Here is a 23,509-nt window from a genome sequence, read left to right as displayed (position 1 = left end):
TGCAAAACATTGATGTAACCTGGCAGCCAAGGAGAGTGGACTGAAATGCATATGTGTGAACAATGATGACTTCGCTGTACTAGTCAGTAGGGGCAGTAGATGCCATTGAGTGAGCATGTGTAATGTGTGACTGTCACATTAAAAATGACTGAATAGAGGAATGAATCTGCATCAAATTTTGCATTAAGCTTGGACATTTCTCCGCAAAAACTATTTGGATGATTCAAAAGGCTGCAGCTATGGGCAACTGGTGATTGGCAGCTTCATCATGACAATGTGCCCGCTTATGCATCACATCAAAACATCAGGTCACCCAGGTGACTCAGCCTCCCTACAGCCCATATTTGGCACCCTGCAACTTCTGGCTTTTCCCAAAACTAAAACCACCTTTGAAAGGGAAGAGATTTTAGAGCATCAATGAGATTCAGGAAAATATGACAGAACAGCTGATGGCGATTGGGAGAACTGTGTGAGGTCCCAAGGTGCCTACTTTGAAGGGGATTGAGGTGTCATTGTCCTATGTACAATATTCCTTGTATCTTATACCTTCTTCAATAAATGTCTCTATTTTTCATATTATATGGCTGGATACCTTCTGGACAGACTTCGTATAAAAAGATGCTCAACCTCGTTCATAATTTTTTATTACTTACTTATTTATTTATTTTTAATTTAATTTTTTTAGGGGAGAGTATGAATGCAGTCCCCCACTACCACAAATTATGCAGTTGAGTTTCCTGCATTTGGGGAGATCGCAGGGGTCAGGACATCCAGAGAGCAATGGATAAGCCTCGCCCTGGGAAAACCACCTTTGTGATCATGGTATCTCCCTGCCAGGTAAATATTATCAAAGTGGGTGTCTGGGACACAGAAACAGAAACAGGAGCGTTGTTTCATTACACACTCTTTTGTACCTTTTAAATTTTGAACCAGATGAGTAAGCAAAATTGTAAAAGAAAATAATTTTAGTAATGAGTTGGCTAATTGATAAGTTTTATGACCTAATTTTTCCACTGCTTGAGCTTATATGCTGATAAAAATTCTGTTAAACCTTTTGGTCCTGTAGAGTTCCTTAAATAGTTTTTAAATCATTTTAATTTTGCTATAGAGGAATGAGAATTATGCAAAACAAAACTAAGATATACTTCAGAAAAATCTGAAATTGAGTACTACTATTGTAACTATCATAGACAATTTATATGTAATATTACTTTTTTTCTAACTTCTGTATTTAATAATTCTCACAAAACAGCAAGTAATCATGTCATACATTATATATTTATTTGACACCTTCTGTACTTTTTACTGTGAGTTTTCACCAATTAAATTAAACTGGACTGGAAAAATAAATGCAAATAAGTGAATAAATATACTTAGCCCTACAAATCTCTTACCAAAGTAAGTAGAAGTCTCTATATAAATACCTGATAAATTAAGTTTGGTTTATCTAAAAAATTCCAAAAGATCAGAGAGCTATAGCAACAACTTATAGCACATTGATAGGCAAAAATGGATGATGTAAAAAATTTCACATTACATAAGATTTTGAGAAATTATGGCTTATGAAATTTTGAAGTAGAGAAGTGTGGTTAAAAATTAATTTAGCTAGTCTTTTAGAGAATAATTTAATTCATTATATGGTAATATAAGATTCTTAAAACAGCCTTCACAATCTTTGAGTATTAAAATGCTATCAACTGCAATCTAAAAGTTTTTTATTTATTTTATTTTTATTTTTTAAATATTTTATTTATTTCATTTTTTAGAGAGAGGGGAAGGAAAGGAGAAAGAGAGGGAGAGAAACATTGACGTGTGGTTGCCTCTCACACACCTCCAACTGGGGACCTGGCCCACAACCCAGGCATGTGACCTGACTGGGAATTGAACCAGTGACCCTTTGGTTCGCAGGCCGGCACTCAATCCACTGAGCCATACCAGCCAGGGTGAAAGTCTTTTATTTTTTATTTTCAAATTCTTTCAAATTAGTTTTAGTCTACAAAGAGTTCTTTAAAATATTTTTGGGGACTCTGGCAAAATCTATATTCTCATAGCACATTATAATGATTCAGATTTGCTATAATTATTCTTATGGCCATCAGAGAAACCAAGTCACAGGAGACATTATTTGGTAAAATAGAAAATGTGTATTAGGCATCATAAATCTAATCAATGTGATAATATGTTTTTATTTTTTTATATGCTCATGTTTATACTTTTTCAGTCCTAAAAATTTGGTTTTGTAACTGCTAAACCAAGGAAAAATTAGAAAAGCATACTGTAATATATCATAGATACATTTGAACTTATATGAAATTTCATTACCCCATAAAGGTCTAACATCAAGTTAAAAATGTGCACCAGCACCATAGTGCTCTAGCTAGAATCTAAATCCTATTCAAAACATTTACTTACTAAATGTCTTAACAATTTTTAAATATATTAATCTACTTGGTGGCCTAATATATTTGAACTTTGAACTCTGATAAATCCCTGAAAGCCCATAAACCCAAAGCAACACAATGGCAGCATCAGCTTAGTTTCACCATTATGGAGGAATGAATGAGAAGTCAGAATAAAAAAGTGTAAGTGTAACAACCCTTTCAATATTTGGTAGTAGAAGGAATACAGATAAGAGTCAAAATATATCAGCTATTTGTCAATTTTTCTTGTTTCATCAATATTTTTTGAGAGAGGGTAAGGCAAGGGGAAGGAAGAGGAGAGAAACATTGATGTCAGAAACATTGATCTGTTGTCTCTTGTACTTGCCCTCAACTGGGATCAAACCCACAACCTAGGAATGTATTCTGATTGGGAGTCAAATCAGCAACCTTTCGCTTTATGGGACCACACCCAGCCAACTAAACCACACCGGTTAGGGCTATATCTCATTTTTTTAAAAAGAAAAATATTGATGGAGAATCTGAATTGCATAAAGCTGCTTAACTAAATTATATTTTAATGTAATCACACACATACCAAGAGTCAAAATATAGTGATTGTTAAAGATGACAGAGACCTGAGAATATTTAAATGCTAAAGGATAGAGTCATTAGAGAGGAAGAAGCTGAAAAATAGAGCAAAGTAAGTGGAACGATTAACCTGAGAGTAGAGAAAGGATTCCTCTTTAACAGTATCTGAAGGGATAGCGGTGGGTTATAAATGTAATGGCAGGAAATTGTCAAGCAGTGGGATGGTTAGCTTAAGTGAAGTAGAGAAGCTTTGAAAGGCTGATTATGGAGCTGCCTTTAGAATGTAGTTGAATATTCTTATCATAGTGTTGAAAATTCTTCATAATGCAGACCCCACCTACATCCTCAGCTTCACTGGTTCACACATTCTCACACACAACCAAATTTTCATTCCAACCACACTAATCTAGAGTCCCTCAAATGTTTATCTTATGCTGTTTGTTTTTGCAGAGCCCTCCGCAGAGCAACTTTCTGTTCTCTCCTTACAAACATCTCTCATCCTTTAAAAGTTGGCTCCTATCACCCAACATTCCTTTAGGGCCCCTTCCCCTTTTTCTCAGCTGCCCTTTACCCTAAGTGTAGTTAGGTGCCCCTTCTTTATACTTCCTTCTGCATAGCTCTTTATCTTGGCACTTTTCATTAGGAATTTAAACATGGCTGTCTCATTTCTTCCAAGAGTCAGAAACTGTTTTTGTTTTGTTTTGTTTTGTTTTACTTTTAATTTCTGGATTCTCTAGCACTGGGCCTGGCACACTGTAAGCCAATAAATAATATTCACTGAATGAATGGAAAATGATTATGTCAGTACCCCTAACACTTATATTTACCCTGTAAAGTAGATTATATTTACAAATGGAGAAACTAATGCAAGAAGGAGTGTGCACCAATAGTAACATTAGCAGAACAAAAGTTAATGAAAAAAATAACTTAGGTGAAATAATCTTTCACATGAAGTAACTGAACAAATGAGAGTCTCTAAATCATAACAAGTGAACATACTCTGAACACAAACATCAAGTTTCCAATTTTGCACCACAGAGGATTTAGCTTAAAAAAAAAAAGCAAAAAAAATAAAAAGTTTGCATTTATGTATTTTTAGAGAGGAGAGGGCGAAGGGGAGATAGAGAGGGAGAGAAACACTAATGTGTGAGAGAAACATCGATCGGCTGCCCCTTGAACACCCACAACCAAGGATCTGGCCTGCAACCCATGTGTGTGTCCTGACCAGGAATCAAACTGGTGACCTTTTGGTTTGCGGGACAACACCCAACCCACTGAATCACACCAGTCAGGGCACGATTTAGATTTTTTGATTTAAAAATTCAAAATCATTAGGACCGTCGTCGTCGGCAGCCGTCCGTCTCGAGAGTCGATGGTGTAGCTTCTTAAGAGTCTATCTGCACCGCCGAGAATGGCTGTGCAGTCCGACTCGGGAGTGACACGGTATCTGTCTCCTCCCGTGTTGAATCGACATCTTGCGATGTCGCTGGAGTGTCCTCTCCAGTGAAGCTGAAGCTACAGAGCCTGGGCAGGGTGATATGGAGGGTCTGCTGTTGCCCATGCAGCAGACCCCCCCTCTCTTGGCAGCTGAAGGGTCCAAGGGAAAGACGGAGTCAATACAGCTTGGCTTCAGGTGCGCCGCAGGAGTTGCCGGTGTTGACTACAACGTCAAACCGCCTTAGGGACTCCGGCTCCGGATTTTCTGTCGGGGTTTACTCCCTTAGCCTTTCCCCTGAAGAGGTATGCCGCAAGGCAGCGGAGGTTTTTTGGAATCAGAGTTTTCCTTCTCTGATGTGCCCTGACTGGAAGATCGAACCAGCGACACTTAGCTCGCAGGCCGACGCTCAATCCACTGAGCCAAACCAGCCAGGACTGACCTAAAAACCTATTAGAAATACCTAAAAGAGTTTTCTTTCACTTATGAAAAGCCTCATTTATAACTGTCCATGTCACAATTGGCCAATACTTTTGCACAGATTTAACTAGATGGGTCATTTTCAAATCAGAAACAAAAAAGGACCTAACGCTGCCAACCTTAACCACCTGGAATGACAAACTTGTTCTTCTTGAATATTTTATACTTTACACTATGCTGTGGGACTCCCAAGTCACTGGTTTATGCTCCATTCTCATGCAAAAGCAGCAATATTGTAGTAAAAGAAGAATGAGTCCAAAGGCCAAAGTTCAGCTGGAGGCTAGCTCTCTATGCAAACAACCTCCCCTTTCATGGGTAGATTTTTTTCACTGCCCAACTATTTCCTAGTATTGGAAAGAACTAGGGAGAAAGAGAGTGGGGAGCTCATATTGGTTATATTATAATTAAAGCTAATGCAAAAAAGCAGGAGAAGTAAAAGGAATCGAATACCTCCTGGGTAATGTTTAGGAATCCCCTAACATATGTTATCCTTCTCTTGACAGCTCAAAAATCCTCAGAGAAATAACATTCTTAGGAAACAAAGATAAGATTAACCTGTTATATTTGGAAAACCTAATGCTGGCTTGAGTTTATACAAAGCATTAGGACACAGAACTTTCATAAAGATTTTATTTATTTTTAGAGAGGAGAAAGGAGGGAGAGAAACATCAATCAGTTGCCTCCCATGCACCCCATACTCCCAACTAGGGATCTGGCCCACAACCCAGGCATGGACCCTGACTGGGAATAGAACTGGCAACCCTTTGGTCCTCAGGCCAGTGCTCAGTCCACAGAGCCACACCTGCCAGGACACTTTCTTGAAGATCTTAATGGGCAAAACCATTCATGAGCCAGCCCAGGGCAAGCTGGAGTCCCTGAATTAGAGTCCTACCCATAGACGAGCACAGAGGGCAGACAGGGAATGACCACAGGTGGGAAAACAAACAAAAACAAAAGAAAGGTCAGTCCATCTGGTTTCAAACCAAATAAACCCTCCAACCTTACCCATGGCAAAGGAGAATTGCCCTTCCACAGGATGCACCAGAGTATAGGTTTTAAAAAAATATTTTATTAATTTATTTTTAGAGAGAAGGGGAGGGAGGGAGAAAGAGAGAAACACCCATCAGTTGCCTCTAACATGCTCCCTGAGTGGGACTGAACCTGCAACCCAGGCATGTGCCCTGAGCAGGAATTGAACCTGAGACCCTTTGCTTTGTGGAATGACGCCCAATGAACTGAGCCACACCAGTCAGGGTGTTTTTTTGTTTGTTTGTTTTTTGTTTTTTGTTTTGTTTTGTTTTAATTGATCTGGGTAGGGGGGAGAGAGCAAGCATTGATTTGTTGAACCACTTATTGATGTATTCACTGGTTGCTTCTTGTATGTGCCTTGATCAGGGATCAAACCTACAACCTTGATGCATGGGGACAATTGTCCAACTAACTGAGCAACCCAGCCAGGACCAGAGCATAGTTTTGATATTTATTTTCCCATAGTTACCCTTGAGCTCATTTTATTCAAAATTAAAAAGTGATATTTTGTGATACAGCCAGCCTCTAGACAAGTCTCAGCATTATGTGTCATAATGCTTCCACATAAAAATACTTTCTTTAAGGGTGAGGTCATTTCCTGGGATAATTCAACAGTTAATTTTGGGAGGAGCTAGCTAATGGAGAGAGCCTTGTAGTCAGAGACTTGGAATTTGATTCCTGCCCCTACTACTTATTAAATAGGTTATCTTCTTCAAAGGAGTCACAATTTCTGAGTCAGTTTCCTCACCTTCAAATCAGAACTAATAACTACTTTTGTAGGTCTCAGAAGGAAAACTCTGACTCCAAAAAACCTCCGCTGCCTTGCGGCATACCTCTTCAGGGGAAAGGCTAAGGGAGTAAACCCCGACAGAAAATCCGGAGCCGGAGTCCCTACGGCGGTTTGACGTTGTAGTCAACACCAGCAACTCCTGCGGCGCACCTGAAGCCAAGCTGTATTGACTCCGTCTTTCCCTTGGACCCTTCAGCTGCGAAGAGAGGGGGGGTCTGCTGCATGGGCAACAGCAGACCCTCCATGTCACCCTGCCCAGGCTCTGTGGCTTCGGCTTCACTGGAGAGGACACTCCAGCGTCATCGCAAGATGTCGATTCAACACGGGAGGAGACAGATACCGTGTCACTCCCGAGTCGGACTGCACAGCCATTCTCGGCGGTGCAGATAGACTCTTAAGAAGCTACACCATCGTCTCTCGAGACGGACGGCTGCCAACGACGACGATGGTAGGAGGAAGAGATAGACTAAAGGTGGGTACACCATAAACACTAGAGAATAGCTCTTATTTACATGAGTTCCTACTAAAGATGCTGTGTTAGGCCTTGTGAAATACAGGTGAATGTTCTCCTAGCTGCAAATAACAAAATTTCTGAATGTGCTGAGTTTTCCGTGAGGAACACAGGGGCAAGCAATTAAAACAGCTAAAACTTTGAAAGTACTTAACGGTTTATAAAATGATTAAGGGCTCAAAGTTAAGAACACCCAAGTCCTAAACAGCTACCAAATAATTGGTGGAGATAAGAGAACCCAGGCATCCTAGCAACCACGAGGGTAACCTTTTCGCAACCTCGTGACCTCACCGAAGTGCCTAGGAAGCTGTTTCTGGTCGGGACATTTTCTGGCCGTTTGACTCCTCACTCACCAATACGGCGTGCCAGAGACTAGGTATTGGTTTGGCCTCCACCGCGCACTATGAAGTGGGTTACTTAGGGTCAATTCTGTCCTTTGAAGATCATTAAGTGGCCTCTTGAACAGGGTCTACTTTTATCCAGGTGTAGAGAGGTTCAACTCTCCTGTTTCTATTCATTCCATCGTTATGAACCCGCCGCGTCCCCGCGGAGCTTGTCTTGCTTCGCAGCGTCCCAGGCACATTTTTCCCGCCCTCAGCGTCTGAACGCACGACCTACACACACCAGCGACTTGCAGCGCCCAGAAATCCGCCGGCTTTTGCAGACGACCCACCTCCTTGCGCTCATTGGGTAGGTTCCTCTTTTCTCTGCCCCCAAGGTTTTTGCTACCTCGATGATTGGACCTCGGCATTATTCATCCCCGCTCTCAGGCACCTACTTCTTCTCATCACGCACTAAGGCGCCCTCCGCCCCTATTTTTTCCTAATCCGGGACTCCTGACCCATCCTCTGCCCCGTGTGTATCGGGTGCACTTGACAGTGGCCCAAGCCTCATAGGGACAGCTCCTCCTCCTGCTACAATCCCACCCACCAGGCTCCAACTCTCCTCCACCTCCCGGGCTTCGCACTCCATCACAGAGCTCCCCCCACTTGTCCTAGCCTCGATTCTCTGCCCCTCCTTCCAAATACTGTTCAGACGCCCTGGGCGCTGTGGCGGAACAGGCGACGTGCAGGGGGGATGCGCTCCATGAAGGCTCTGCAGAATGTTCTGAGCAGGGCCGGCAGTCACTGCCGGCGGGGAGGTTGGGGTCACCTGAGCCGGAGCCCCCTCCTTGGCGGTTGCGTCCGGCACCACCTCAGTGAGGCCGCGGCGCAGGGCAGAGAGACGCAGCACAGCCACCAGCCGCAGCACCTGGATCAGTAAGGCTTGCGCGACGGGTAGGGAACAGGCTCCCACTCACTAGCTCCCAACTACCATTCCTCGGGAGCGCATCTCATCTTTCCTCTCCTCTCCTCGCTCACTAGCCTGCGATGCCTTTCCCTTTAAATCTGGGGCTTTGGGTCCGCCGCGCTCAGGCTGTAAAATGCCGTCGGCCCGGGAAGGCTTTTGGTCAGGTCGGTCCTCGGTATGGTGCCTGTCCAAGGTGCGTACCTAACTGGGAACGTAGATGCGCGAAGTGTTTCTTGGTGCACTTGTCTGAGTGCAGGGCCGTGTATGCACCACCCAGCCTCACCCTCCCTTTCCTCCCCGACCCTCGCGTGTATTTTAGGGGATGTGTGGGTATGCAACAGCCTCCCGCCTCGAGTCTTGCTGTTCTTGGGTCTGTCAGTGTGTTGTGTCTGTGTTTCAGCGTGTCCTCGGCATGTAGTGTGTGATGTGCGTGTATTATTGGTGCGGAAGTACGTGCATGTATCTGCACAAGTGTTGAGTGTGTGCGTTATCAGGGCCCCCTAATCTGTGAATAAAGGTGGTTTTCCAATTGGCTGTTGAATAAGGAAAATCTTTATAATGGGGGTAAAATCATAAGACACAGATTTCCCAAACCAGAGCCTATCAGATCCGTTATTTCTGCTGCTCAGGCTTACCGATCTAAAGGGCTCTCTCTTACCTTGTGCTCTTATTCTGCCTGAGAGGCTGCACCTCTAACCCCCACAACCTAGGAACACTTGGTGGCTGAGCCTCTTTCTCCCAGACGCAGATGGAGCAGAGCAGAAAATTTTGCCCTCCCCAGAAGTCAACATAGTTACTGTCCAAGTAGCCCCTGCTGTGTTATAGCAGGAACAGGAAATGGACCATCTCCCCTGTCATTGACATCTACTGATGACTTTCAGAAAGACATGCACACCATAATTAAAGTAGCCAGACAGACACAGCACTACCTCATCACCACTGGAGTCCCTTTCCTGACAGGTAAAAGACCAATAGGTGTTATTTGTTCATTAATAATTTTTATGCTGTACTTTTCCATCAGCCTCTTCTCAAGGAGACATGGAATATTTAAACTTTAAAGAATAAGCCTTCTCTCTTCTGATCTACTGCCACCCCCAGCCCCCAATTTTCCCCAAATAATTGCCATGGGAGAAATGCTGGTGGGCTAGAGCAAAGGCTTAATTAACCTCCCTCACCCTTACAGTTTCTGTGGGATAGGGAGCAAGAAGCATCCCTGGTCCCTTGTCCCCTTTCCTCATTGAAATGGAGTCAGGTGATGGAAGTGTTTTAGGAAGCTTGATCCTCCTGCTTATGGCTACCTGTGCTCCCAGGGAATTCTTGCTAATGGCCATGGGCAGAAGAAGTTGAGAGCACTGGAGGGGAATGAGCTCTGGAAGTATGACACCATGAGGGGCAGGGGTTCTTGTGTTGTAGGACAGGAGAGCTGCAAAGAGAAAATGACTGTTATTCAAGTTATTGTTTCTTTTTTATTTTTTCAAACTTTAAAAATAAGATTTTTTTAATTTATTTTTTGAGCAAGGGGAGGGAGGGAGAAAGGGAGGGAGAAAAACAGCAACTGGTTGCCTCTTGCTGGCCCCCAAATGGGGATTTGGCCCACAAACCAGGCACGTGCCCTGACTGGGAGTCAAATCTGCGATCTTTCAGTTCCTAGACCGACACTCAATCCACTGAGCCGCACTAGCCAGGGCTTTCTTTTTTTTTTTTTTTTTTTTTAATATTTAGCTTTATTGTATTTTTATTATAAAAGAAAGACAAGATTAATAGAAAATCAAGAAAAAATAAAGATCCCAACATTGGATGTAACCAGTTGATTTTGTGATATATATCCATATATATGCTATATATGTATATATAAAATGTAACAAAAATAGGATCATGGCATTCATATTCTTTGGTAACCTATCTTTTCCATTTATGAATAGTCTTTAATATTATTAAATGTGTGTATATGATATTGTCATTTTAATGGCTGCCATTTTGCCATTTTAAAATGCCATTATATGAAGTAAAATAATTTAACAAATCTTCAATTTAGTTACTACATATTCTTGTGCACTTGTTCAATTATTTCTTAAATTGCTAGGAAATTCTGCTCTTCAGAGACATCTGTCATTGATATCTTGTATAACCTAGAGATATTTTATGCATATATCAGCAAGTACATGTTGATATTAGTTCCATTTTTTTTAATACAAATGGTGTCATACTATACACATTGTTCTAAACTTTGCTTTTTTTCCTTCAACATTATGTTGTAGATCAATCCATATCTGGGTCAAAGGATGTGTTGTTTTTTTAAGGCTTGTGATAGATTCAGTGGAATGGCATTATTTCCTGTCTTCATTCAGCTTCAGGGAGAAGCACCTGCCCTCAAAGTGTTCCTGTGTATTTTCCTTCTTGAGATAGCCCTAAGATATCTTTTTCCACCTTCCTCTGTCACCACATAAATCCTCACTTCCCTGTAGGCACGAGGCTCACTGTGACAATTGGATTTCCTTGGAAACAGGAAAACTCCCCCCTCTCTTGGTATTCCTCCTTGAACAAAATACGCACACACACATCCCTAGTCTATGCCAAGCTTCTTGAGAGGCTTTTATTTTTAATGCTTCATTGTTTCAACAGTTAAAATATTAATATTCATATATATCATATTCGGTAGATAATGTATGCATAGTTGTATAGTTCAAAATCCAAAATTTACAAAAAGATATATAGTGGGAAATATCCCTCCCTCCCACTCCTCTTGCCTGGCACCTGCTTCATCTCCCAAGGGAGAGATAAACCAATCTTCCAGAAATATTTTGTGCCTGAAAAAGCAAATATATGTGTGTGTGTGTTTATCTGTGCATGTGTGTATATATATTCTTTTTCCTTTTAAACATGAATAGTACCATATGAAAAACAATGTTTTACAGCTTGCTGCTTTTAGTTAATATTACATCATATTAAATCAATACTTATGCACACCCTTATTTCTTTTTTTTACACTGCATAATATTCCATTTATGAATATACTATAGTTTACCTATCTGGTTCCCTGTTGATGCGCATTTAGGTTGTTTCCAGTCTTATTATCACCAACAATGCAGTGAATATATTGCTTTGTAGACATGTAAGTACACTTATAGGATAAATACCTAGAAGTCAAATTATTGGTTCAAAGGGTTCTTAAGGGTCTTAATCTCAAATAGCTATCACATTTGGAATGATCTGATAAAACAATTCCTCCAAACATGTTAACATATTGATAGGAGAACTCTTGAAGACCAAGAAATCTTCAGTACTTGGAACTTTAAGTGTTATAAGCAAGCTAGAGAGAATTTGGGGAACAGAGAACTTTCTACAAATGTAACTAGGTAATTCTTTACTGAAGACCCATTAGGAAGATAAAAATACATAAAACACAAAGACCTAACAGTGGAACAAGGGAGATTCTTCTGTCAGTAAGATGGTGTGTTGTGTCATACCAGCAGCAAAATCTGGAGGTTTGGGAAGCCTTTACAGAGTTAGTAACATTTGATCTGGACCTTGAAGGATAAGCAGGACTGCGCATTGGGAAGGAGAAAAAGGTTATTCCATGCAGAAGTTGTAGCATAAGCAAAGGCCAGGGAGTCTGACAGTGCCTGACCTATCTGGGGAGCCTCGGGCAAAACTGGAGTGTGGGGGCATGGTGAAGAATAGGAAAGGGATGTTGGCGGGCTCTAAAGAGCCTTCAGTGCCATACCAAGAAATAAGAACTTATTTTGTAGACACTAGGGAGCTATCAACATTTTTTGAGTAAAGAAATGATATCTGAGTTTTACAAAGATAACTGATGCATTATGGAAGATGGGTTGGAAGTCCAAGAGAGTGCAGTACTGTCAGGTAACAGACAATAAGGAGCTGATGATAAGGAAGCATAATTTGCCAAATGTCTACTTTGTGAAAGACAGCTTTTCATGGAATGTTATTTTAATAAAGCCTCACATCACCCATCTAAAGCAGACATTACTACCCTTATATTATAGATGAGGAAGCACGTTCAGCAGAATTAAATAACCTTACCATCCATGTTAAGATCACACAGTTATTAAGGGGTAAACTCTGGTTCTTTGTACTATACCATTATGGCACAGGGGAAGAGGAGAAAAGAGGGCAGATTTGAGGCATAATAGAGGTAGATCCACCCAACATTAGCAGCTGAACATGGATGTAAGGTATAGGAATTACGCAAATGGTCAGCGCCTGGATAAGTGGTGACACTATGAACCTACCTAGATGGAAATACAAGAGGAGGAGCAGAGGGAAGGAGGTAAAATGACCTCACATTTGGACATGCTGAGTTTGTGGTGCCTGTGGGACAGCTAGAAATGAAAGTGTCTAGAAGGTAGCTAGAAATAAAGGTCTAAAGGTCAAGAACAAAAGAAAGCCAATGAGTAAAATTTAATTAAGACTTCTTAGGACAAATGTGAAAGTTGGAATCCTAGGGATAAATCCGATAGCTCAGGGAGGAGGCCTATGGGGGGCGGTGGGGTGTCCATGTGCCAGGAGGAGGAGCAAGTCACAGTTCTCAGGTTCCTGTCTTCCTCCCCTATCTCTGCCCCCAAACAGTGATTCATCAGAGAGTGGCATGCTGTCCCGCTTGGGTGATCTGCTCTTCTACACTATTGCTGAGGGACAGGAACGAATTCCTATCCACAAGTTCACTACTGTAAGTTCCTCTCTACCTGCTCAGAACCCTAATCCCTTGGGATCTCTTGAAAGTGGAAAAGGAGGGTAGAACAAGTGCAGCGCAGTAATAATGGGTTGCTCCATGAGGATGAAGAATAGAAGATGCCTAGGCTGATGAGACAATCCCATTCCTGCCCCAGGGAGGGAAGATTAAACCCTCTGACTAAGCCCATCTTCTTGGTTTGGGACTTTGGCCCAAGGAGTTCAGAAAACAGCTGCCTTGATGAAAAAGGGTAGGAAACCCCCATTAGCCTTCAAAGCTGCTCCATTCCCTCCTTTCTTAGTATGCAAACTAATTTGTTACACCTAATGTAGAAGCTGGGGTTAAGCTAATTGTTATCCATTGGGAGGGATTATTAGGACTAAATTACTGTTCTTGTAGCTGGCCTTACCAGCTTCCTCTTCACCCTAAAGGCACTGAAGGCTACTGGACTGCAGACATCAGACCCCCGGCTCCGGGACTGCTTGAGCCAGATGCGCCACATGGTTCAAGAGTCCAGCAGTGGTGGCCTCTTAGACAGAGATCTCTTCCAAAGGTGAGGGTCCCAGAAACAAGAACACTCCTCTCAACTGTTTTTAGATATAGATTGTAACAGCAGGGAGGGATCTTGAGGGTTGAATAGTTCAACCCCTCATTTCATTATTTATTTGTTACACAAGTTACACGAGTATGCATATACTCATTATAAGAATTCAAACAATGTAGAAATACGTGTTCTCCTTTCCCTTCTCCCCAATCCCAGTTCCATTTCCCAGAAGTAAATAAATTAACAGATTAGTGGGTATCTTTTATTTTTATTTTATTTTTTTATAGAGAGAGAGGAAGGGACAGAGAGAGTGAGAAACACTAATTTGTTCTTCCAGTTATTTATGCATTCATTGGTTGTTTCTTGTATGTGCCCTTACTAGGGATCGAACCTGCAACCTTCGCATATCGTGATTCTCTAACCAACTGAGCTACCCAGCCAGGGCTTAGAGGGTATCTTAAAGATAATGTCCTACACATTTACATATATATAGGAATATATGTAAATATGTTTATGTGATTTAGGATTTTTAAATATAAATATTTAATTAAAATTTAAATATTTAGGATTTTTAAAATATTATTTGGGTATTTATTTTTCTCTGGGTATCTTCCCACATTATTCCAACCCCTCATTTTAGAGGCAAAGAAACTTAAAACCCAGAAAGATAATGTGATGTGCCAAAAGTCACACTGCTATTGGTCCCAAACCTGATGACCCCTCACACCTTCTTTATTTCCCGTTTTTGTGGCTCCAGAGTGAGTCACAGCTGCATGTCTCCAGTTCCCTAACCCACTCATGTCTGGGATCCAGGTGTGTGAGCAGCAACATTGTGCTCCTGACCCAGGCGTTCCGAAAGAAGTTTGTCATTCCTGATTTTGAGGAGTTCACGGGCTATGTGGATCGCATCTTTGAGGATACCAAAGAGCTCACTGGAGGCAATGTGAGGGCCAGGGGACTGAGGGAGTGGCAAGGGCTCTGGGCCAGCTATACCCTGCTTCTCGGAGGTTTCCTGGGGCTGGGAATCCAGTGGATGAGGGATGAGAAGCAGAACCTCTAAAAATGGGGATAAGGGCTTTATGTATTTCTATACAGAGATTTATAGAACAGTGAGGGAATCTGAGGTTTTTATAGGGACATGTGGCATAAGAACTCAATAGGACTTTGAAAGAGACCTATAGGGTAATTGAGCCTAAGAACCAGAAAAGGAAGCTGACCCCAGAATTCTCTTTTTACATTCCATGGGCTTTACTGCCATCCCCTTAGGAGTGCAGCTACAGAAAGATAAGGTCTTCTAGGACCTAAGTCTTGTGTAACTCTGGGAACAACAGGCAGGAAGGAACACTGTTGCTCTGCAGAAAAAAGAATTTTGACTTCTGTCTAAAAGATTCTCCTGACTCTGAACCTCAGCTGTATCCCCCTTCTCCACATCCATGTCTCCATTCTGTCCCTGTTTTCTCTACCCACTCATGACCAGGTGGCATCCTACATCCCTCAGCTGGCCAAGTCAAATCCAGACCTGTGGGGCGTTTCCCTGTGCACTGTGGATGGTCAGCGGTGAGATGCTGGGTGAGAGGGAGGGAGGCCGGGCACAGCTGCAGAGCACAGGCCGCCTCTCATGGCAGCTGTCTACCTCCAGGCACTCCGTGGGCCACACAAAGATCCCCTTCTGCCTGCAGTCCTGTGTGAAGCCCCTCACCTATGCCATCTCTGTAAGCACCCTAGGCACTGACTATGTGCACAAGTTTGTGGGCAAGGAGCCCAGTGGCCTGCGCTACAACAAGCTCTCCCTCAATGAGGAAGGTGAGCACTACCAGAGCTCACACAATCCATAAATGCCCCCTTCCTATCTCCACCCCTCACCTCTACCCCTTTTTGTTTGTTTTTCTGCCCTTCTTGGTTAGCTCTGTCATTTCATCCTTCCCAGCAAAGAAATCTTTCTAGTCCAGCGTGTAGGCTCTAAATGCGGTTTTTCCCAGTGGCTAATTAGACACTGGGTGGTTTGTTTTTCCTCAGGAATCCCCCATAACCCCATGGTCAATGCTGGGGCCATTGTCGTGAGCTCCCTGATCAAGGTCAGTTCCACCCTAGCCTTCTCTAAACCCCTTTGTTCCTATGTACCTCATATCTGCCCAGCTCTCCAGGGAGACTGGCAGGGCCTTGATTCCTTTGAGGATCCCCAGGAGGCAGTGAGGGTACATACTATGTTGAGGATGTTGGTAAAAGAAACTCTACCCCTGCCCCCACCATGCATCGAGAGCCCAGAGCTTCCTGGCCCTTAGAGAAGTGAACAGGTCCTGACCCCTGCCAGGGACCAAGGGCCAAATGCCAGACACAGAGGGAGGACAGCACTATTAGGTGCTGATTGGACACTTCTGGGTGAGGGAAACAGGGAAGGAAGGGTGAATGGCCAGGCCAGGGCAGCTATTCACGTCACCTGGAACCATGAGTTGGCCTTGAGCAAGGGTGTCAGGCTGGCCTGTCAGCTGTAGGTCTCCCAGGGCTTGAGCAAGAACCTGAGAGCAATGTGGGCAGCAATACTCTGGAGCCAATCACAGCCCCTCCTGGGGAAGGTGGTGTTAAGAACCCTTCCCCCAGGGACTTGGGTGGCAGAGTCCCTGTGGTGTTGACACTGCAGCTGACATATGCAGGAAGTAATGGGGGTGGGGGAGACCAGACTCAGGCCCTCCCCTTGCTCTGGGATAGCTCTACCTACAATTCTTTATCTGGGACCTGCATCACCCATTCCCATCTAAGCAGACCCTATTGGACTTGACCCCCAGCTAAAATCTTTAGCTTTTTATTTCAATTATCAATATGATTGATATACTTGGATTTATAATATATGCAACACACACCTTCATCCCATTCCTGTCACTCCAGTCTCAGAGATGGCTATGGGAGTCAGAGAAAGGATTGAGTAAGGGTGTAAGGAATGGGGATTTGGGATCAAGAATAGGGGTGGGGCTTGAGGACAGAATTGGAATCAGGAAAATGAAAGTGGGAGTTGGGTTTGAGGGTTGGAATTGAGAATGGAAGTGGGAGTGAGACTCAGGGATGATTGAGGTTCATAGATGGGGTCAGGTTATTTGTATATATCACTTCATAATAAAATCTACATGCGCATGGATATAAAAAAGTCTCAGTTGTTTTTTAAAAAAAAAGAAAAAAGTGATTGTAAAATGGAACATATTCCCAGTAGCAAAACCAGTTTAACACTTTAACTGGTTCTTTCTGACCCTCCTGTTACCCTTGTAGGCCTGGAACATTGATCTCTCTCTCTTTGCAGATGGACTGTAACAAAGCAGAGAAGTTTGATTTTGTAAGTTTCCTGGCTGCTTTTCTCCATGGCATGTTGTCTTCTCCAGCCACCCCAGTGCCTGGCTCTAACCCCACTTTGATAGTGTACCAGCCCATTCTAGAAGCCTTATCTCCAGAGGTGTGGGGATCTGCTGGCCTCAGAGAACAAAGCCACCTGAAGTCCTTGCTGGGATAAGGACTGAGGAGTCCAGAGAGTTAACCTGATGTGTGTTTAGTAGGGATCCTCACCCACCTAGTGCCTTTCATGCCCCCTTTTCTCTTCTAGGTGTTGCAATATCTGAACAAAATGGCTGGAAATGAATACATGGGTTTCAGCAATGCCACGTAAGGTCTTGTTCACAGGACTGGCTGAATGCATTGTGGAGGGGGGATGTTTGGGGGAGTTGATGGAGGAGAGGGATGATAGAAGAAATCCCACCTTCCTCTGAGCCACTTCATTGGCATTTATTTATTTTGTAAAATAATTTGCTCTGTTTCTGTTAGTAGTGAGTGAATGAGGTGGTGTGAGGATTTCTTGTCAAGCTCCTCAAAGCCAAAACCCTCCCCAGTTTTCCTAGCCTAGATGACTAGACAATTTGGGGTGTTTTGTTTTTCACTTTATAATAAAGCTCTGACCAGTGCTTGCTGGTGTTCAGAAGTTTCCTAGCATTACTGCGAGAATTTATAAAGGGGCTGGTTCAGTTTAACTAGGTGCAATCTAGTTCTGTCTCTCTCAGGGAAGGTATTTCTTCCCCTTCTCCTCATACCCACCCCTCAAACATCAAGTACTAAACTGGATGTTTGCTTCAGATTCCAGTCAGAGAAGGAAACTGGGGATCGGAATTATGCGATCGGCTATTATCTAAAGGAAAAGAAGGTAACTGGGAGAGACTGGGAGAGAAAGTCCCTGGGAATTCTGTGGCTGGGGGAAGGGCAGTTGGGGTTGGGGGCTTTGGCTGAGACCCTGGCAGTGTGACAGGGACTACTGATGGCCTGAAGAAAAACGTTCTCCCCTCTTTTTCCTTGCAGTGCTTTCCTAAGGGGGTAGACATGATGGCCGCCCTCGATCTCTACTTCCAGGTAAGCAAACACTGCCGTTCAACTCAGGGCCAAGGGAACAGGACAGACTGTACTCCTTCCTCTGACCCAAAGGGATGCTCCGCTAGAAACACCAGGGGAACTTGTTGAAAGATCAGGATGCCAAGAACGTTGCTCTGCATCCAAGAGCACAGTGTTCTGGTCACCTCACATCCTCACCTCTGCCTTGTCTCCACAGCTGTGCTCCGTGGAGGTAACCTGTGAATCAGGCAGTGTCATGGCAGCCACTCTGGCCAATGGCGGGATCTGCCCCATCACAGGCGAGAGCGTGCTGAGCGCTGAAGCAGTGCGCAACACCCTCAGCCTCATGCACTCCTGCGGCATGTATGACTTCTCTGGCCAGTTTGCCTTCCATGTGAGTGCTCTGGCCCTTCCATCCATTTGCCACAAGCCTATAGCCAAGAAGAAAGGATACTGAGTCTCTGGAGGGGCAGAGGTAGAAGCCTATTCCTGCCTCTCATTCACTAACTTCCAGCCAGGCAATCAGGCTGAGAATCCTTAGGGGTTTGTCAAACATATCAAGTCCCTCAAACACATAAGCACATGATGTTGCAGCTTCTGAACAACCCTTCTGCTGCCCTTCACATGGCTGATGCTTCTTCTCTAGGTTTCAGTTTAGGTGTTGCTTCCAAAGAGAAACTTTTCTGACCACCCTATCTCACACCACCCCCCCACTTCCTTCTCTATCATAGTACCCTACTTCTTTCTTCTGTGTTATCATAGGCTGTAATTATTTTTGTCTTCCTATTTTTTGTCTACCTCCTACCATCGGAACGTAAGTTAAATGAGAGGCTTTGTCCTAGTCCTAGCATTAGTCACTCAATAAATATTTCCTTACTGAAGCCATGAATTTAAGGGGAGCAGGGGAGGACAGGAATAAGAAAAGCTAATTAACAAGCCACAGGGTTGAGATGGGTGTGTCGTTGCCCATGCTGTCGTTTGGGATAGACTGTTAACCCAGGCTTGGAGCACCTCAGCTCATCCTCAGTTTCAACTGTCCCCAAGGTGGGCCTGCCAGCCAAGTCAGCTGTGTCAGGAGCCATCCTCCTGGTGGTACCCAATGTCATGGGAATTATGTGTCTGTCACCTCCACTGGACAAGCTGGGGAACAGCCATAGGGGCATCAATTTCTGCCAGGTGAGTTACTTTGCAGGTAGTACTAAATATTCTTGAGTAACTAAAGCAATTTTCAGCTCCTATAGTACTAAGTGCAAGGAGTAAGTAAATAATCTCTTTGGCTTACAATTTTAGAAGCTGGTCTCTCTCTTCAATTTCCACAACTATGACAATCTGCGGCACTGTGCTCGGAAGCTAGACCCACGGCGTGAAGGGGGAGAAGTTAGGGTGAGTAAAACCCCAGGTGGCTTCTAAGAATACTTCAAAATAGAACATTCCATAACACTACAGGAATACCCTTGGCATAAGCATCCATGGAGGAGGGTCACAGGGCAGAGCTGGGCATGGGTGGGTTCAAAGTCACAGTTAAGCTCAAGTGGGTATGATCTGTTTTCCAGAACAAGACTGTGGTGAACCTGTTATTTGCTGCCTATAGTGGAGATGTTTCAGCTCTTCGAAGGTACTTCTGTGACCAAATAAATACAATAAAATACTCCTGATCAGAGATCTCATAAGGAGTCATCATAGCAAAATAATTAAGTGCTTCAGATTTAGAGTCAGATAAAATGGACACACACTGCATTTAAATGAGATTTTTTTCAAAATAGTGTCTTGTGATAAGACCTTAATTAACGGTAGCCACTGTTATAGTTAACCTGGGTGTTAGCAGAAGTGGTAGGTAAGGATCCTACTTTAAATGGATTACCAAAATCAGCAGACACACCCTGGGTACCTACCATGGGTAAGCAGTGATGTTTCTGGAACCATCACACTCCCATCTCTCTGATGTGGGAGCAAGTCTTATCTGGGTAGAGAACACAAATTATGCAAGGTCTACAGATCTTGGCATAAGCTCTGGAACCACTTTAGACAGTGATTCTAGGCTGATCTGGATTGCTCCATCTGCTCTCCCCTATCCTCAGGTTTGCTTTGTCAGCCATGGACATGGAACAGAAAGACTATGACTCCCGCACAGCCCTGCATGTTGCTGCAGCTGAAGGTATCCGAAGGTTAAATAAGAGGGGAAGTAGATCCTAAGACCCTTTCTTCTCTACCAAGAGTACCCCCCATTAGGAATGCCCTCAAGATTACGGGGCAGCCACTTGTTTGATTTAGGTGCTCTGCAGTCTGCAAGCTGACTGTTATTGGGTGCTACAGGGAGCAAAATGGGAAGAGACCTTTTCCCCTCCCTTATTGGTTCAGAACTCCAGCTGCTGAGAGTCTGTACCAATGTTATAATGAAAAGGTTCAGGATCTGTACCCTCTTATTTTCCTCTGCCCATATTCCTAGGACACATTGAAGTTGTTAAATTCCTGATTGAGGCTTGCAAAGTGAATCCTTTTGTCAAGGACAGGTGAGTAGGATTCACCTAAAAGGGGTCAGGGGTAGGCAGCAGTTTCATCACCACTGCCCTCCAGCTGCCACTGTTATGTGTAGAATCAGGGCACCCTCTGTGTCTTCTCTGTTCCTCGCAGGTGGGGCAACATTCCCCTGGATGATGCTGTGCAGTTCAACCACCTGGAGGTGGTGAAACTGCTTCAAGATTACCAGGACTCCTACACACCATCTGAGACTCAGGCTGAAACAGCAGTTGAGGCTCTGTCTAAAGAGAACTTAGAGAGCATGGTGTGAGCATGGAGCACACACAGTCCCTGCTCAAGAAAAAGCACGAACTGGCCACACATTTAACCGATAACCACCAAACACATACATGCTATGGAGACCCACACTGTTTCAGTTGGGACCAAGGCAGGCCAGTGCTTTCTGTGAGAGTCAAAATACCCCATTCCCTTGGCAGACAGAATATAGAGAAGTGCCTTGGTGGATACCTGCATTAGAGCTATCCATGGAGATTGTGGGCTACTTCAAGGTATAGCCTAATTGCCTGGCCCCCTCAAAACGTTCCCAGGTCTTCACCTGGTTCCCCTCTTTCTCTCCCTGAAGAAACCATCATGAGAGACAGACAGTTTGGTGAAGAGGCTCTGGCCATCATGCACATGTATATATCCACAGAGCTTTGCGCCTGGTTTTAGTTGTCTGGAGAAATCTGCCCCCCTTGGCCAGGAAACAAAAATTTTATAGACAGAGAAAGTATTTTGTGCTCAAATAAACTTTAATTACACAAATGATTATTTTTGCTAGACCCAGTCCTTCTCTTTCTCCCCTAGAGGCATTCAGTTGCATCGCCATTATAAACATAGAATAAGATGGAACCATAGGGTCAGAGAAATATATATTTCACATACATATTCATGCCATCAAGTTTTCTTCAACCCCTAATACTGCTTTAGGTTAAGTGTATTTTGTGGCCAAGGTGGGGATGGGAGGGTGAGGGCTTGGGTCTGAGCAGGCCCAAAAATGTATTGTGCAAGACCTCGGGTCTCCCTCTTCCCTCTGGAAGTTCCAACTGTAGCAGAAATGAAGATAGAACTTCTCAAGAATAAAGTTGGCAGCATTAATCCCCTCGATATCCCCCATGTATCTTCCCTTAATCATGGTTGTAAGTGGCCCAATGATTACAATGGACTGACCAAGTATCAGAGGTGTGCAGATTAAGGCAGAAGGACTCATGGTGAAGATAGCTGTAGCTGTGTGGGGCTAAGAGTCTAGCTGTGAGGTACTGGGGAAGAAGGGCTCTATTCTCAGTCTGACACAGCTAGTAAAGCAATTCCTGAGAGAGCCGGAGCCCAGGCTCTACGTGCTATAGAGAAAGGGCCAAGTCATTGACTGCACCACTCCAACCAGAGGTAGAAAGGATTTACTGTGGAGAGATTCAGTAGAGCCCCAAGAATAAACAGAAGTTACACATGGGTGAAAGGAGAGAGAAGTACCATAGTGATGAAAAAATTCAAACAAAGCTGAAAGTAAAATCTCCAGGACTGAATATAGTCTGAGAAAGGCCTGGGCACAAGGGGGCAGAGGGACTGAAGGAAGCAAGTCAGAGAAAATACATTCATGGTAGCCTAGGAAAATTGGCAGCCTAGCTTCCACAGGTAGAGAGGAAAATGACTAAGATATCGCACAGAGGATGCAACACCAAACTGTGGGAGCTAGACGTTGCTTGAGGCAAAGTTAAAAGGGTTCAGACCCTTTCAGGAAGAGGCGGGCCAAGAGCTGATTAGGGGCTCCAATGAGACATTCTAGAGGCCCTCAGGTACCTCAAGCCCTGAGTGGGTCAGCAATTCTCCATCCCAAAGGGCAAACGCAGGCACCACTGGACCCTTGAAATCTGTCTTGAGCGTGTGTACCACAGCAACCCGGCTCACATCCACCAAGCTCAGCTTCTGGGCCTCATACTCCAGCAGCAGTCCCACCTTCTCTGGCTGCCCGATGCCCTCAATAGGGGCTTTCTCGTTGGCTAACATGGTGTGCCACTTGCGCTGGGCATAGGTGAACACCCAGGAACAATCGTCAACACCGATGCAGCTATCCCGAGAAATGTCCACATCTGCCACTCCTACCCGGAATTGCTGGGAGCGCTTCACTGTCACTTCCCAGTAATGCCTGCCACAGGTGATCGCTGTGTCCGCCAGCACCACTGCCCACTCCCGGAAGCGCTCTACATTCAGGGCCACTTTGGTGGGCTCCAATCCCACCAGGCCATATTGGACACCTGTGTCACCTTTGAAGAGTGTCAGGCTGCTGTGGGCGGTTTTCTCTTCCAGTTTGAAACTGACTCCTGCAGGCAGAGCAAAGAGACTGGATGATGACAGGGGCTAGAACCCTAGTACTAGTGATATATACATATGTATTCCAACCTGAAGGCAGTCACGAGATCACAGAACTAGGGAACAGTCAGAATGTCAAGCAGGCAAGAAAGTGGGGGCTCTTTAGTACGGGCAGCCGAAGGAGCCGAAAAGCTCGGACTGGTGAAGCCCTGAGTTTTAAAGAAACCAGATATGTAGTGTCATAGGTTTGGAATCAACAAGAACACAGGTGGATGAGATAGTGACCCAAGGGGGCTCTGGGAATAGCAGACGGAAACCATTTCGAGGTCAAAGAGAGTAAGAGGAGACAATCCTACCTCTGCGGGCTTCTACGACAGCAGCCCCTAATCGTTTGGCGCCCCAAGTGCACAAGCACAGCGAACGTGCGAAGGGCAACGCCATCTTGCATCCCAGAAGGACAGGCCCCGCCCCCCGGCCTGAGACCCCCGCCTCCGGCCCGCCTGCTCCGCTAGCACGTGGCGCGGAAGAGGCGGTCGCTCAGTGTGATGACGTTGAGAGCCGGCGCCCAGCAGGGAGCCACCATTT

At 44.2% G+C, this 23,509-nt stretch overlaps 2 protein-coding genes, 1 long non-coding RNA gene and 1 other non-coding gene across 5 annotated transcripts; 1 reads left to right on the top strand and 3 right to left on the bottom strand.

Annotated features, from left to right (window-relative positions):
- Positions 1 to 682: 682 nt before the first annotated feature.
- On the bottom strand, positions 683 to 845 carry LOC150011974 (U1 spliceosomal RNA). The gene has a single exon (XR_016511044.1). It is a non-coding gene; the product is annotated as a U1 spliceosomal RNA (small nuclear RNA).
- A 7,296-nt stretch (positions 846 to 8,141) lies between these two features.
- GLS2 (glutaminase 2) lies at positions 8,142 to 21,385 on the top strand. Of its 2 annotated transcripts, none has more exons than XM_090273415.1 (18): positions 8,142 to 8,473; positions 13,095 to 13,194; positions 13,629 to 13,750; positions 14,555 to 14,684; positions 15,219 to 15,298; positions 15,381 to 15,544; positions 15,758 to 15,816; positions 17,031 to 17,063; positions 17,328 to 17,386; positions 17,852 to 17,918; positions 18,071 to 18,121; positions 18,318 to 18,494; positions 19,145 to 19,276; positions 19,391 to 19,483; positions 19,654 to 19,715; positions 20,179 to 20,255; positions 20,547 to 20,610; positions 20,732 to 21,385. In XM_090273415.1, the coding sequence occupies exons 1-18, from the start codon at positions 8,292 to 8,294 to the stop codon at positions 20,886 to 20,888; spliced, it is 1,809 nt and encodes a 602-aa protein (XP_090129541.1). In that variant the 5' UTR covers positions 8,142 to 8,291; the 3' UTR covers positions 20,889 to 21,385. The 2 variants fall into 2 exon arrangements, with proteins under 2 accessions (XP_090129541.1, XP_090129540.1); XM_090273414.1 differs by lacking the exon at positions 8,142 to 8,473 and adding an exon at positions 8,561 to 8,697.
- On the bottom strand, positions 13,982 to 21,255 carry LOC150011973 (uncharacterized). Its single transcript, XR_016510485.1, has 3 exons — positions 19,993 to 21,255; positions 18,299 to 18,531; positions 13,982 to 17,035 (listed from the first exon to the last, which is right to left on the bottom strand). It is a non-coding gene; the product is annotated as an uncharacterized LOC150011973 (long non-coding RNA).
- SPRYD4 (SPRY domain containing 4) lies at positions 21,349 to 23,408 on the bottom strand. Its single transcript, XM_090273417.1, has 2 exons — positions 23,281 to 23,408; positions 21,349 to 22,935 (listed from the first exon to the last, which is right to left on the bottom strand). Exons 1-2 carry the CDS (start codon positions 23,363 to 23,365, stop codon positions 22,397 to 22,399), a joined length of 624 nt encoding a protein of 207 aa, XP_090129543.1. The 5' UTR covers positions 23,366 to 23,408; the 3' UTR covers positions 21,349 to 22,396.
- Between the last annotated feature and the right edge of the window lie 101 nt (positions 23,409 to 23,509).

This window comes from Furipterus horrens, unplaced genomic scaffold (genome assembly GCF_987537825.1).
Source record: "Furipterus horrens unplaced genomic scaffold, mFurHor1.1.pri manual_scaffold_4, whole genome shotgun sequence".
Taxonomy (NCBI): domain Eukaryota; kingdom Metazoa; phylum Chordata; class Mammalia; order Chiroptera; family Furipteridae; genus Furipterus; species Furipterus horrens.
This window is presented reverse-complemented; position numbering and strand designations above follow the sequence as displayed.